This window comes from Macaca fascicularis, chromosome 2 (assembly GCF_037993035.2).
Source record: "Macaca fascicularis isolate 582-1 chromosome 2, T2T-MFA8v1.1".
Lineage (NCBI taxonomy): Eukaryota > Metazoa > Chordata > Mammalia > Primates > Cercopithecidae > Macaca > Macaca fascicularis.
The window spans coordinates 38134207-38150208 of record NC_088376.1 but is presented as its reverse complement, the minus strand read 5'-3'; the positions used below and the strand labels follow the sequence as shown (position 1 = coordinate 38150208).

The window sequence follows — 16002 nt, the reverse complement described above, 5'->3', positions numbered from 1 at the left end:
TTAGTAAATTGTGCATGGAATTGGTAAGCAATTAATAAAGGGAAATTTTCTCCTCTACTTGTGTGTTTGGTTTGGGGTCCTTTGCAGCCTCAGGCAAACTTGCTGAGAGGAGTTCTGTCCATCCACTTCCATTCTCCAGGGGTTCAGCACATGGATGGTGATTTAAGATGAGCTCCCCTGAATTAATGCTGTACCCCCAGGCCAGTGGGCCGCTCTGAGGGGGTTGATTGTTCAGGGGATCTTGGCCAGTGATTTTAGAAGGCAAGAACCACCCCATATCAAAGTTAACAATGACTAGGGGAAAAGGCTATTATCAATGTAAATATGTATTAAATGAGCTACTTGGCAACCATAACATCTTTCACTGCCTCATATCCCTCCACTCCCAACTGCATGTTCATAGATAAACCACAACCAAGCAGTCTACATTTACAAAATTGGCCTGGATGTGGACTTCTCAAATGCAGTATGTAAACTAAAATCAGGGTTGATAGTATATTCATGGTGATTGTTTGTGTTTATTTGCCAGCGACTTCTTAAGCCTCTTTTATTCAGTTTTTCCTTTGGGTCACATCAGTGCCAGTGAGTTTAATATATTCTGTTTCTTGGCATTCATGGGGTCAGGGATGTGTTCCCTCCCTCCCACATTAGAAAGAAGAAAGACAGTTTTTAAGGATTCTCTTGAAACTTGGGGACAATCCACTGGGGTCCAGGTATACACACTCTGACACCATTTTACGTAAACCCAGACATGCTTCTGCTCATTTTAATTAGACAGATAAAATTAGCAAGGAGATTAAGGTAAAAGGAGAAATTAAAAATAATTAAATGTTAGGTGGAATTTACAAAAGTGAATTGAACGATGAGGTACAATAAGGAATGTAAAGAGAAACACAGACACATTTGAAACATTCCTCGGATGCCACGTGGCTTAAGCCAGTCCATAGGTAAAGCAAGAATTCTCCCTTGTCACTTCTTGAATTGCAGATTCCAGTGATGTGAAAGAACATTCTCCAGAAACACTTTCCTTCTCCTTTTCTTCAGATGTTATCAGGAATAATTAATCAGTCAGTATCATTCCAGGATGGCCCACACTGCATCCAATTCAAACCACTCACCTGTTTCCTGTCTGAATTTGTAAGCTTTTTATTTTTTTCCTTTCATTTTATTTTTCTCCCTCTCCTCTCTTCCCATTGAGCCAATAGGCCGATTGGGCCAACCAGAAAGCCAAACCAACACCATATTCCAGCCCCTTTGGATTTCCTAGGGACAAAGACTTCCCAGTTCTTCTTTCTTGTTTGCATCTGTTATGAACAAGCACAGTCATTTTATAACGCAGACATACACATGTGTGCTTTGGCACACGGAAACAGGTTTTTCTTTTTTTTTTTTTCTCCAATTTGTGGTTTCTTTTTCCTTTTTGCAGAAAATGCAAACAAAAGAAAAATGAGGTTTTCAATTGAAGGTACATCTCTTCTTCAATATGAAGACATTAATTGAATTGGTTGGATCCCCATGCAGTGGTCAGCAAAGTCCTTTGGCAACTGACAGAACAACATCTGGAGACTCAGGAGCTGGGTTTTGTTTGAAGAAACTTCCCTACAGGAGTCATGAGCAAAGGGAAACGAGTGTGGGAGAAGGGAGGGGACTCTCAGGGAGGAGTACAAAAGGAGAAAAGAAAAGAATGTCATTGGTGAGGAAGAAAATGGAACACTGCTTCTGTTTCTTCCCTCTACCTCCTTCCCTTTCTTCCTGTGGATGGGCAACTCCAGCCCACTGAGGATGGGAGCTGGGTTTACTCTTGTTCTCCTGATGCATATTGTTTTGCCTTCACTTCTGTTGAACATCACCTTTTTAGATTTTTATTATTATATATTTGGTTTCCCACGGCATCTCAAACATGCTTCTGTCACTGAGAAATGAAGGTTGCCTATTAGCAACAGGTCCGGTTGATTCTTCACTGATGGAAATGCATTCCTCAGCTGGGAAGCCAGTCTCTCCAGTACATTCCACAGTGGTCAACCTCTGGTCCCCCTTGACCTTGGTGCTTTTCCCTCCTCTCTTTCCCCAAGAAACAAGAGTTCTCATGCCATTGCTGTTGGTGACTGACTCATCTGGACCCTCATAGAATGGATGCTGTTCAGGATCTTCTTCTGATGGCCTGCTAAGGTGACCCCTATTCTCAGGAGGTCTCTAGGAGGAAAGAGCCAGAAAAGAAGTCACTTTAGTGTTAGGTCAGCTGTTCGCAGATCAAAACTCATCACTAAAGCCATGCTCCTGGGAAGTAGCCATGCTACAAAAATCCAACTAGCTTAAGTTTACCCAAGTTTTTGGCAGCTTGCAATTAGAGATTTTCCTGCTCACTTTCAGTTTCTCCCTCTTCTCTAATACCCCCTCAGCTTAGACAATCCTGGGAGTGCTGCGCCTTGTTCCAGGGGTGTGTTCCTTATGTATGGGCTCTAAGGCAGCCCCTTCATTGTCTCCTGACCCTCAGATGGACTGGACTTTTCCTCTGCTATTTTTTAACACTCCAAGTGCACACTATATGGGGCTTAAGTTATTCTGTGGAGTTTTCTGCCTAAATTAGTGATCACCCGCTGAGACTGAAAAGATATGGGGCTCACCTGGTCTTCTGATGTTTTCCCCTGAGTTTCCATTTTCTGCCTCCGTTTGAATTTTAATGTAAATATTTTTAAGAAGAGTGGTCTCAAAATAACTAAAATATCTGCCCAATCAGGAATCCAAGGAATATGTCCAGGATAGAGCACTGAATTGGATTAATAAGAACAAGTTCATGGCTTATAGTTGACCTGTGCTAGACTCATGCATTCTTTCTCAGTTAATAATAATACATAACACTGCTTGAATGCATCCCACGTGCCATACACTATCTCATTTAAACCTATGTGAAAGCATTTCACAAAATTAGAGAAACCACTGCAAACTCAATGATGATAAAAATTTAACAGTAACCATTTTTTGTGTGCATGCTATGGGTAGATAATGGATCAAGTACTTTGCGTATGCCATTCCATTAACCTCCCATCACAGACTAATGAGATGGGCATTATTATTTATAATAATTTATAAATTATTTATAAACAAGGCAAGCAGGGCTCAGAGAAGTTAAGTAATGTGCTCAAGGTCACAGAGTAGGTGAGCAGTGGTGGAGCTGGTATTCAAATACAAGACAAGTTGGTTCTCAGCACCCCTGCAGGGATGCTGGCAGAACTCTTCTAAGGTCCTGACTGTATTTCCTCTAAAGCCCCCCAAATCCAGCACAGCTGATTGCTTTGTACACTGCACATCAGACCCTGGTGAACCGTTGGATGGATCTCTGTCCACAATGCCTTGGCTGTCCCGCCCCATGCCCCTTTCAGTTAGTAGTCAGTCTCCCAAGGGATGCTGCTGGTTGAGATGCTCAAAGTGTTCGTGTCTTTTTGGCAAATACTTTAGAGAGGCATGCTTGAATTTTGAATTCACAGATTGTCCCACAATCCATTTTATTAAGTGCTTATTTTCCTTTTCCTTCTTTTACTTCTCAATAAACAAATCAAATTGCTCTAATAGTGTGTGGACATGCTTTACTTTGAACGAAATCCCTTAATTTACAGTTTCACTTTCCTTTTGGTCTTCCCCTTATCTTTTTCATGTGATTATTCTCAGACTGAGAGAATTCTTTTAGATCCTGGGGGATTATGTGACAATGGCCCCCATACGCAGGCAAATCACAGTGGGAAAATGGAGTAGCCAGTCTTCATAAACACCTGATTCTATCTCTGAACTCAGTCCCTCTGATTATCTAGGGGCATCAATTTTCACTCTAAAAGATGAGGAAGTTGGTTTTCCACTGGGGAGTGCATCTTTTCTATTTATTAATTTTTGCTGTCTATTTGACAGTCATTCTTAATGGCAGGAACCATCTTTTTATGGCATCACCAGGAAATGAATCTAGTTTTTAAGAAATGTATTCTGATGTTCAGTGGATCCAAAGCTAGACATACATTTAAACCATCTCCCTGGAGAAAGTGGTGGCTCCACTATTTCTGGAAAAAAAAAAAAAAAAAAAAAGACCTCAGAGAGGTGGAGCTGGACTCCAGGAATACTGACAGAAAAACCATCAGAATGTCAGGAAGTTGTCCCTGGGGCCTCAGCTACGAGGTGGATCATCACCACTCTTTCCTCAAACCGGGACTCAGCAACCGGTTTGCCCCAGTTGCAAGGAGGAAATCCCAGCACCTTGCACTGGGCCCATTGTATAATAGGTGATCAATATGTGTTTGCAGACTGATGGATGAATGAATCTTCTACCATAGGAAATGTGTATTACAGGCTGCCAGATTCCATAATATGTGCTATTGGTACATGTTATAGCCCACGGAGCCCATGAAGTCCCCCTGTGTGTGTGTGTGCGTGTGCATGTGTGTGTGTGTTTGAAGGGTAGAGTTAATTTCCCAGGTAGGATTATGTGAGCTGCTGTGAGTATAGAAGGTGAAATTTGACCCTTGCCAACCTTAATCCAGTGGTTCCCAAACTTTGCTGCACATTAGAATCACCTGAGGAGCTTTAAAAATCTCTGATGCTCAGATCTCACCACAACTAATCAGAAAGTATGGGAGTGAGAACCAGGCATCAATAGTTTTTAAAGGTCCTCGGGTGATTCCAGTGTGCAGCAAAGCCTGGGAACCACTGAGACCCTGGGGTGGACAGGTAGCAGAACATTGAACTGGCAGCCAGAAAAGCAGGCTTGTGTCTCAACTTTGAGACTTGTGAGCACTAATGTCATATAAGTTCAGAATCTGCAGAATGGAAGGGGTAGAACTAGATAAATATTTCCCAGACTACAGTTCTATAAAACCCTGCCCCTCAAAAATATGGTTCTATGGTATTTAATAATTTTAAATGGGTTCCTTTATTTCAGGATTTCTCATGGCCTTTATAATGCTAATATGAGCAGTGAATCTCCAAGAGGGTGATAAAGTGCACAATATTTCCCAAATTTATTTGACTGCAGGACCTTTTTTCCAAGGAGAACCTATTAACATTTCCCACAACCGGTGCTTCTCTGAACATTCTTAGGGGAAATGCTGGACCACATGGATCTTTAAAACTCTTTCTGGCTCTCATCTTATTTGAATAATTTTATTTTGTGTATTCCTCCAAACTCCTGTGGGAGACAGACTGGTAAATAATTGTGGGGGATGGAAATGCATGCTTATTGACAACTGCTATCTAAGTATAAGGACAAGCCCCCCACACATCTCAGACTGTTGCTGAATCAGTGCAATGCTTTTCCTGCTATGTTATTTAAAGTACTGGCTGGCTGTGTTCTTTCCATCTGGATGCTCTCTTTGATGAGTCGAGTTTAAAAACTTAAATGGGGAAGAGACTCTGGGTGATTAGGCAAATGACATATGGCTATAACTTTGAAGAACTCTCATTTGGGGCCCAGAGTGGATTTCCACCTCCCCACCCAACCCTCACATCCCCCTACATCTTTCCAAGGTGCTCCCTGTCCAGGCCTGGTCTATACAGAGACGGAGCTCCAGGGATGAGGCCAGAAATAGGACTCACAGCATCTGCAATAGCAGGGAAGGAGCACTGACCCCTAGGTGTGGTCCGGACAGAGAGATTCTCATCACTTACTCTGATGTCATCTGGGTGACCAGCTGGAGGGAGGTGAAGCCAGCAGTGAGGAAGCTGTCCCTGTACTGGACCATTTTGATGGCGCTGAGCCAGTCATCCACGGTGGTAAAGGCCGTGAAGTCTGGGATGGAGCGGTCGAGCAGGGGCTGGGAAGGCCTGGTGAGACAGAGAGGGGCAGATGACCACACACTGCAGAGATGCATGGACAGTGCCCCAGTCTGGCCTGACAGCTGACTTCATGGAAGGCAGCATTCCTGATGGAATGAGGATTATAGTGGAGCCCTGGGCTGAACCTTTCTTCCTCATGGAATCCTAAATCAGCATGACTTCTATATCCAGGTGGCCAGTGTCTCTGCCTCTGGGGACTGTCACAGGTCAGTTAACCCAGACAGGCAGATTGACATAGCGTTCAGTCTGAAGGGAACAGAAGGCTCCCAACTCCTTTGTAAACCAAAATTTAGGAGCCTCACCATTCAAAGACATGATCCTTTAAAAAATATGCATATTTTACCACAACCTCCCCAGATATATTGGTAACATTTTTTTCCTAGTTTCATCCTTAGCTATTTGAAAAAAAAAATGGAGCAATGAGAACCACTGCCAACCTTCTTCGGCACATTTCAAAGCAGACACCCAGGTATCCAAACCAGAAATCCGGGTGCTATCTTGACATCTCCCTCACCCTCAACATCCATGTCCAATCCTTCACCAAGTCATAAAGATTTTGTCTCCCAAATTGCCAAAACTCATTTACTTTTTTCCACAACCATTATCCTGATTTAAGACACTATTTTCTCTATCACGATCATTGCAATATTCTCCTACCTGTCTTTCTTCACGCATGCGTGCTCTCCTCAACATAAGGCCCACACTGTAACTAGACACTGTTTAAAAAATTTGAACATGATCACGGTTAGAGGCTGCTGGCTATGCCCCTGACCATGAAACCACCCATATTTAGGGATCACCATTTCACTAGACTCACACAGCGGTGATGGTTGCCACAGTCTTGAGACTTGCCGGGTTCCGGATCATCTTGTCTAGGGTGTTGACAATCTCTGCAAAGCGGGGCCGGCTGTTCCGGTCCTTCTGCCAACAGTCCAGCATGAGCTGGTGTAGAGCAGCTGGACAGTCCATGGGTGGGGGCAGCCGGTAGTCCTGCTCGATGGCATTGATGACCTGCAGGGACATACAAGGAACAGGTGTGACTGCGTGACTGCCACCAGCCAGTCACTCACAAATCATCCCCTTTATATCCAGGCTGGCTCAGATGCCCTTGCTCTGTGCTCGCACACCTTCCGCTGTAATGGATTTTCTGTGCACTTGGTTTATCCCCCTAGACTTTGGGCTCCTAGAAAGCAGGGGCCACATCATGGTACTTCTTTATGTCCCCAGTTCCTGGTGCAGGGCCTGACACACATGGAACTCTGTAAATGTTTGTTGAAGAATGAGCCAGTGAACAGCTTGAGCATCTCCACTCTTTAAGAAGACATAGGGCCCAATTCTGCCTTACTGGAAGCTGGTGGCACCAGGGGTGATGAAACAATGACATGGGAAACCCAGTGAACCCACTATTTATAAAGGATGTCCTCAAAACTTGTGGTGGACTCATTCTTTCATTTGGAAGGGAAGAGAAAGGGAGGGAAGGGATTAGCATTGGTGGAGCACTTACTCCATGCTAGAGACCCTCTAGATGCCTCCTCTGCATTATTTGTCATAACCCTCATGAGGCAGCAACATGAATGGACTTGGTTAAACAAATTTGTTCAAATCAATGACAACAGTCAAAATAACAAGGTGGTCCAAAATGAATACTGTCAATCAGATTTTGGTAATTTTCACAAACTCCAGACAGTAATTTCGTAAAGATTTTAGGAACATTAAGTACTTTGTCTGTTTTTCAGATCTTTGTGTTTTTTCATCCAGTACATCTTAACTTCAAATCCTTTTAAATCAATTATGCCTACTCTGTGCTTTTTACATTAAAAAAATAATTGTAAGTGACCCAAGTGCTAAACATATGAATTTATTATGGTACACCCATAATGCAACAGAAGGCCTAAAATACGATGTAGGCCTTAAAGTGATACTACAAAAATCTACCTATTGAAATGGAAATATGCTCATATTGTAATAGGCAAAAGAGCTGGCTGCATAACTTCAGGTATAGTATAATCTTGCTTTTGTAAAAAACAAAATAAAAACCAACTATTATACACATGCATAGAAAAGACCTTAGAAGGATATACAGCATGGTGTTAATAGCAGTTGCCTCTGGATAGGCAGAAACCTGAATGTTTTTAATGTTTTTCTCTTTGCTTGTTTGAATTTTTTATTTTCTATAATAATCCTGCATTGATTTTATATTAAAATAAATAGTTAAAGCATTTTAAACAACAAAGGAAATAATTTGGACTTCAGGGGGTTTTTGGTGTTTTTGCCTCTACTTATAAATAATCCGATTCATTTCAACTGATTATTCTTTCTTTTTTATATACTTTATAAATTGGTCAAAAAGTGAGTATTTTCAGTTAGTTTAGTTTTTACAATTTCTATGCACAGTATGTAGGACATGAGACAGGACATGAGATAAAATGATAACCAAGTCACGGGAGATAATCAAGGTGTATTAGTTCTTCCATTCAATAATCAAGCATACAAACCATATCAATTTTATTACTATATTTAAAAATCCAGTGACTGGGAATAGTCTCTTTTGAACACTGTGTTGCACTGACAATCTTTTCTCTCCTCTAAACTGTAGTCAATCAAATTCCCCTGCTATCCTCTGAGGACAACCATTTTAACCCCATTTCCCCATGAGAAAATGGAGGCATAAACAGTGAAGTAACTTGCCCAGGGGCACACAACTAGCAAAAGATGGGGCTGGGAATAAATCACAGTGGTGCTTGATTTTAAGTTTTGAATACTTCAAAAGCTGCATTTCCTAGGCCTCTGTTGGGCTGTCAGAGTAATCTCAGCCTGGAGAGCAGCCCCTGGAGGTGTCTGATGTCTTCTCGGTATGCAACAAGGGCATGGAGCTAAACTAAGTAATCTATGAGAATGAGCAGCTGGGCATCATTCCCATCAGCCTGGCTCACAAACCTCGCACCCTTTTCCAGTTCCTTCCAAATAACTAGATTGAGGGTCCCAGTCACAGAATCTCCAAGTGGGATTACCCATTGAATGACCTCTGGAGCTCCTTCTGGATTGCATAAGGGCAAGTTAGGTAGGGCCAGCAGGAGGAGCTAGAGTCCAATTCAACCTCTCACGGTGCTAGGCGTCCCCAAAGTCTTCCAGTGCAGGCCAGTTAACGTTCCTGGTGGTCCCCTAAACTAATGCCATCTCTGCTCAGGTCGTTAGATGTTAGAGCCCCAGATACTAATTTTCCTCACTGACAAGCTCTACCACCTGTCCTGGAACAAGAAAGAGCACTGGAGTCAGGGCCTTTCTGTGAGAGCACAGCTCCATGGTGTGACCAGCTGATCCAAACTCTTCTGGCAAGGGATCACGAGAATGGGTACCCATACACACGCTGAGTCTTCTCCCTGTAAGCTCTAGACTGAATGGAACTCAATTCTGTTTCCCTTGTTGCCTCCATAGCATGGCATCATGGCATCCCACTGGCTTTTTTTTTTTTTTTTGAGATGGTGTCTCACTCTGTTGCCCATGCTGGAGTGTAGTGGCACAATCGGCTCACTGCAACCTCCACCTCCTGGGTTCAAACAATTCTCCTGCTTCAGCCTCCCGAGCAGCTAGGACTACAGGCACGCGCCACCACACCCTGCTAACTTTTGTATTTTTAGTAGAGACGGGATTTCACCATGTTGGCCAGGATGGTCTCCATCTCTTGACCCTGTGATACGCCCGCTTCGACCTCCCAAAGTGCTGGGATTACAGGCACGAGTCACTTTTTTTTTGAAGACTGTTCTGGTATTTGTGTTTTGTATTTGCTCTTTGTTTGGTATGTTTAGTTTCTTTTTAAGAGGACATCAAAAAGCCACTGATTTCTCCTTTCTGGGCAGGTCAGCTAGGAGCAAAGGCCCATTTGGCTGTGTTGGTGATAGTACTACGTAGTGCATAGACCTTGGAAGGCTGGTTTCAAATCCAAGTTCCATTTCTTCTTAGCTATAGAACCTTGGGAGAGTCACCTGACTTCCTGAAACTTCACAGATGAGATTGTTACAAAGATTAAATGACACCGAAGTGATGTGTGTTGAGCACAGCACAGATGAGTAGTAGGATGAATCCTTATCACACAGAAGGTGTCATTACGGCTGTGTCTATTATAGTAGATGTCTTCCCGGCAAAGAAGGGAGCTACTACTGCTCATTTTGGAGGTCCAGGAAGATAGTGTTTAAAAGCATCAAGGACTTTTCTCACTTTGCAGGGTACAGCATAGCCGTGGGAACCCTCTACCATGTTTGTGTTTAGAAAATGGGACTTTACTCCATTTGTTACTTCTTGTAAATAATTTTGTTGTTATTACTTGAGCTGATAATCTGGGAGCATTAATGCTTCTTGCACATAGGGAAAAAAAGTGTGCTTTACCCTTCAGCCGAAAGGAAAAAATACTGAGGTCTTTCATTGGTATATGAGTAGCATTTATCCACTCAAGTCTTTGATTGAAGTACTATGCCTTTGGAGATTTGTATTATATTCTTTAAGATTTGTGTGTTTTCTAAATTTTTGAGCACATGAAATTTATAGTCAAATTACAACATCATTATATCAAAAAATAACTTTGGTCTTCTAATAGGACTTTGAGATCATTCTCTGTCACACTTGCCTCACTAGCAGGTATGGGGAACAGGGAGGAGGAGTGGAGAAACACCTTCATTCTGGCTATCTGATGATGGCTGTAAATGCCAGTGACCAGGTTTGAATTGTATGGAAAGAGATGGCCTAAGGTTGGAGGCATAGTGTGTCCTACTGAGCAGAGCTGAAAATGAAAGTGAGTTTTGGGCTCCTTTCATTGGTCCATAAGAGGATGAGATAAGTGGCTATTGAGAAGATTGAAGATTAGAATGAAATCAGATGGCATTTCCAGAGAGAAGTAAAAGTAAAGCTGTAGGGGTAAGGAGACCAGTCCAGGCAACTGTTACCCAGAGCTCTCTGCTGTCTCACTTTGAAAGTTCAGCAACAACTCTTTTGGCCATTGCAAAGGCCAGTGTAAGCAAATGTCCTGGGATCTAATTAAAGGGGCAGGGAGGATGTGTGGTGAGGGGTTGCCTTTATTCACCTGTACTGAGAAATGGTAGGTACGCGGGTTCGGTAGGGATCAGGTGCAGGTAGTTTGACCCCAGGTGCTCTCTCGGACTGGATGGAGTGACTAGAACTCCTCTGGGAAATGGGCAGAGCCCCTCCTCTTGCCCTTGCATTTTCAGGGCCTGCTCCTGGCTGCTCCCAGACATGTATTTCCCATTAGTGAGTCAGGCTGTGGGTAGTGCCTACTCGACCTTGCACTGGAGAGAGGGAAGTGGAGGAGCTCAGAGTAGTGGAGAAACCAGGGTAGAGCGGGTTAAGTCAAGCTCTGATGTTTCAATAAGACTGCAGTTCCTCTCCACAGACACTGCCACTCTCATTATCTCTGTCAATCAGATCCAAGCAGCAGAACTTCCAAGTTGCTCTCTCTGGCTGACAAACTCTCTGTACATGTTCAAAGGCCTTCCTGGGCTCTGGAAGCCTAATTACCAGCACTCCGACTTGCCTCTGCAATTCTCTTCCTTAAAACCTTTCAATTGTCATCTGTAAAATCCTTTACCGCCACCACCTTGGTGGTTTCTGATGAGTGAGGCTTCAGTCCAGCAGCTGGGAGCCCCTCCTGGCTCTCTCCCAGGCCAGGTTGTAAGAAGCTTTCTAAATGGGCATGAAGTCACCTCTTGCCTCCTACGGGGAGCAAAATTGTACTTGAGACAATGCTTAGGGGCTTTATTTTGAAGAAGCACAGCAAAATTAGAATAAACTGCTACTCTACAGATGTTCTTATTCCCTCTGAGACCCATCTCAAATGTCAAATGTCCAGGAAGTCTTCCCTTACCTCCTCCACTCAAATGTTCTCAAAGCCCCATGTTTATGCCACTGGACTATAAAACCCTCAAGAATAGAACCAGCAAGCACAGTGCTTAGTCACAACTAGCATACACTGACTGTGTGTTAAATGAATAATTTGGGAATTCTGGAAGTCTAATATCAGAAATTTTATTTGTTTTCAGCATTGACAGAAAATATCTTAAATGTGAAATCCTGCTTGTCAGACACTTTTGTAATTCATTCTGTATGTGCTGAATTGTTCTTAATCAGATTAAGGTCTTGGGCAGGATAAGATGGGTCTGATTTTTCTTTTCTTTTCTTTTCTTTCTTTTTTTGAGACAGGGTCCCACTCCATCACCCAGGCTGGAATGCAGTGGCGAGATCTTGGCTCACTGCAATCTCCACCTCTAAGGCTCAAGCAGTTTTCGTGCCTCAGCCTCCCGAGTAGCTGGGATTACAGGCATGCGCCACCACGCCTGGCTAATTTTGTATTTTTAGCAGAGACAAAGTTTTACCGTATTGACCAGGCTGGTCTTAAACTCCTGGCCTCAAGCAATCCACCCGCCTCCACCTCCCAAGGTGCTGGGACTACAAGCGCGAGCCACTGCGCCCTGCTGGGTCTGCTTTTTCTAGCTAACGTGTTATACTCATTTAGCAGCTGGTATAGACAGAACCAGGGTGCAGCTGATTTCATGAAAGTAGGCTTTGTACTAACTCCACCACTTACTGATTTGACATGCTCCAGGAGCAGAGGCAAAGTGTTGCTAATCACAGATAATAGAGGACGTAGACACCAGCCATGGTTGACTTCAGGACCTGGTTAAGGATGCAGTCATTTCACCCACTCCAGGCTGGAGCCACTCTGCCCATGGCAACAGGGAGTACTGTCATAGAGGTACCCCAGCTCCTCTTTCCACAGTCTCTCTGGGAAATTGCCACCTTTCTCAATCTTCTGAGCAGCTGCCATGGCACTAAACCTGTGGCAGGAGAGCAGATTGCTGACTCCACAGCTTACAAGTTCCTCAGTGTTCACCCCAGCACAGAGGGGGTTAGAGTGTGGCTGGCTGCCAGTGGACTCAGATCTGAACTGGGGGCCGTTCTTTCTCTTTTAGCTGTAAGTTGGGAAGGATAAAAACTGCCCCCTCTCCCAAAGTGATGGGAAGGGCAAGCAGAGAACATAGATATGCAGCTTTGCAAATTGTAATCCTCTCAGCACCAAGGGGAGGGTATGTATTCAAAGCACAAAAGAGGCCTGGTCCCTGGAGATCAGCTCAGGGTGAGAGGCAGTGTTGAAATTCAGGCAGGACTTTTCATTGGAGACTTATCAAAGCAAATCATTCTAAAAAGGCTTCCTCACCTTTTAGTAAGTATGGAGCAAAGGCTCTCATGTGGAACATTCCAAAAAGCCTCTATTTAAAGCATGTTAGATGACCCTTCTCTTCCTTTCTCACCCTTTTCCCTTGAGGGCATCCTGGGGGAGTGCTGACCTCCCCGCAGACAGAGGCCCTCTCCTGTGGTCCATCTGAAGCTGACCAGCTTTGGAAAGCTTTCCACCTCTTCCTTCACTGATAGGTGATCTGGGATCATAGAAGAGTGAATTATCAGGGAAGAAGGGCCCTTTACAGTTCTTCTCTTTAAAGCTAGGAGGTACAAGTCCCACAAAGAAACTGCAACTGGCTCAATGGAGCACAGCCATCAGAGGTAGAGCAGGATGGGAACACAGGCCCTGGCCCTCAGTCCAGTGCCTCCTTCCCCTCTGTCGTGCATGGGGAAGGAAAATACAGAATCTGAACGCTTAGAAGCAGGGTAGACTTTGCTGCTTAATTTGGGGCTGATCTATTCGTGGTCCTCAGCCATTTGGAATTAAACAGCCCTTTGTCTCTTGGGTTGGGGACTGTGGCCTTGGCACCTCTACAGGCTTTGTGGTCATAGCAACTTTCACACCTCCATGCTGGGCTCTTTGATTAGTTCCAACATCCATGCTAAGGGTGTCCGTGTGTCCCCTGCCCTGAACACTGCAGGTTCAGGTTATGAGGCCATGAGCTGAAAACCGGAAGAACTGGTATGCTACCGCCTTTGGGATCCCTTCGATGAGGGTTTTGTGGTGACAAAGTGCTGCTGACACTCACATCTTGGTTGGACATATCCCAGTAGGGTCTCTCTCCAAATGACATGACTTCCCACATGACAATCCCATAGCTCCAAACGTCGCTGGCTGAAGTGAACTTGCGGTAGGCGATGGCCTCTGGAGCTGTCCATCTCACGGGGATCTTCCCTCCCTGAAAGGAGAAAGCGTGGTCAGCCCAACCATCAGGTTTCTGGTTGAAGGCAGGCAATAAAAAACTTGGCATGCACATCCTTTCAAACCCTCACTCCCATATCTTGTGAATTATGACAGACAGGCTATTCTTGCCTCATGCACAAGCTATGTTGCTGTGCCTAGTTAGAGAAGCTCAAGGTGACCAGCATGCCTGTGCTGGCCTCTAGCCTTATGTGGACACACCACATGTGCCCTGGTTCCCTATATATTGATTCCAATGTTGCTGCAGGGGAGGTGGGTGGGAGGAGAGAGTGTAACTGTCATAAACTTACTGGAACTACCTGAGATTGGCTACATGAGATACAAGTTATGGTTTTCTTTGTTCCCTGGCAATGTAAAAGCTAACACATTTGGGTCAGAAGGAATCGCAATGATACAAAAGGAAAGAAGAGTGATGAAGCATGCCTCCTAGAGAGCCCTGCCACTACAAGGTCATGCTATGCTGCCCTCTGCCCCATTTTCATTGCATTCCACCTCTGGGGGGGCAGGTTTTCCTAACTCTGTAGCCTGCAGATAGCCCTGGGTTTCACGAGGGTTGAATGGTCCCAGTGCTGTGGTCTTTCTACATGCTGACTGTCCTGCCAGCCCTTCAGTGGAGGTCAAGATTCCGGAGGCTGGAGATGCCCTTTTCTCTAGGGGCACCCTTAGGCTTGTTTCTCCTTCTTGCCTCCAATCCCACAATGGAGCTTTCTAAATTGGCTCTCTGCTTGGCCCTCAGCTTGTCTGCCAGACCTTGGCCAGTTTTGTTTACCTAAGGGATTCATATCTATCCACTCATTCATTCATCCCATCAAGAAATAGGCAATAAGCACCATTTTGTGCCAAGTCCTGCTGAGAAGCTGGTGTCCGAGAAATGAGCCAGTGTCCCTGCCCTCAAACTGAACAGGACAGTGGGGAGGCAGACAAGAAAACAGAAGCTTAAAATATATTGTTAAAAACATTGAAAAGCGAGGGAAGGTGAAGATGAGAGTAGGTACAAGGCATTCTGAAAACCAGAGGAGACTCCACAACCAGGGAAGGGTCAGGGAAGGCAGGCAGGAGCTGTTAGAGCAGCAGTTTCTGATGGTGGTTAAGAACTCCTGGAGCCTTTGGCTGGGTTTGGATACCAGCACTGCCTCTTTCTACCTGTGCAACGGGGGCAAGTAACCTACTTCTCTGTGCCTCAGTTTCTCATCAGCACCTACACAGCCCAGTGTTAACTATTATTTTCACTATAATAGTTAACCAGGCAAAGTGACTGCAGGAGGGAAGTCCAGGCAGAGAGCAGCTTGTGCAACGGCCAGGGATAAGAGAGAGGCTGAGACATGCAAGCAATCCACAATGGCTGAAGCACAGAGTTCCTAAAGGAGAAGTAATAGGAGGTGAGCATAGAGCAGACAGCTGGCATGGCCTGTGCTGTCCAGTATCAGTGCCAATTACAGCTGTTAAACAGGGTGCTCGCCAAGGCTGCCCTCCAAAGCTTATCACTCCCTATAGCAAATATGGCCCCCCCTTTCCAGTTCTTTATGCCAAATGCCAGGATTTCACCCCATCATGCTTTTTTCTATGCTTAGGCATTGTCTCACTCATAATACACGGAACATGAAGCTGCTGGCTGCAGTAGTGACAGCACAGAGCGGGGACGGCAGCTCCCTCACTCCCCTCCTCATTTACCTCATGCTTCCACTGAAAGAGGATATTTTTATACTGCCCATTCTTACAATCTGCTCAAGTCACCAAAGATACATGGTTGACGTTAGCAAAAATACTGTAAAAATGTAAAAATGGTTAACCCAAGCTAGGGAGAAAAAAAAAAAAAAAAGGAGCAAACAGCAAAGTGTATTTTTATCTGGTTTCCTATCTGGAGCCTGGGAGGAATAAAGGCAACCAGGCTGGACCTCCCCAGGCACACATCCCACTTTCTGCAAAGAAGACAGTCCTGATTTCCCCTGAGGATGGGGGCAGGCTTTTGTGGTGGGGGAGATGTCCTCAGCTCAAATGCCAGCTACACGACAAATGCCGGG

At 44.5% G+C, this 16002-nt stretch overlaps 1 protein-coding gene across 4 annotated transcripts in view; it reads right to left on the bottom strand.

Annotated features, from left to right (window-relative positions):
- Nucleotides 1-733: 733 nt before the first annotated feature.
- The window catches only part of EPHB1 (EPH receptor B1), a 451907-nt gene continuing 436638 nt past the window's right edge, over nt 734-16002 (bottom strand). For all 4 annotated transcript variants that reach the window (XM_074033728.1, XM_005545827.4, XM_045386941.2 and 1 more), the window contains 4 exons: nt 13809-13958; nt 6632-6825; nt 5647-5802; nt 734-2193 (listed from right to left, as the gene is read on the bottom strand). In XM_074033728.1, the coding sequence (XP_073889829.1) occupies nt 2085-2193; nt 5647-5802; nt 6632-6825; nt 13809-13958 (609 nt within the window). In that variant the 3' untranslated portion in view covers nt 734-2084. The remainder of the gene's footprint in view (nt 2194-5646; nt 5803-6631; nt 6826-13808; nt 13959-16002) is intronic.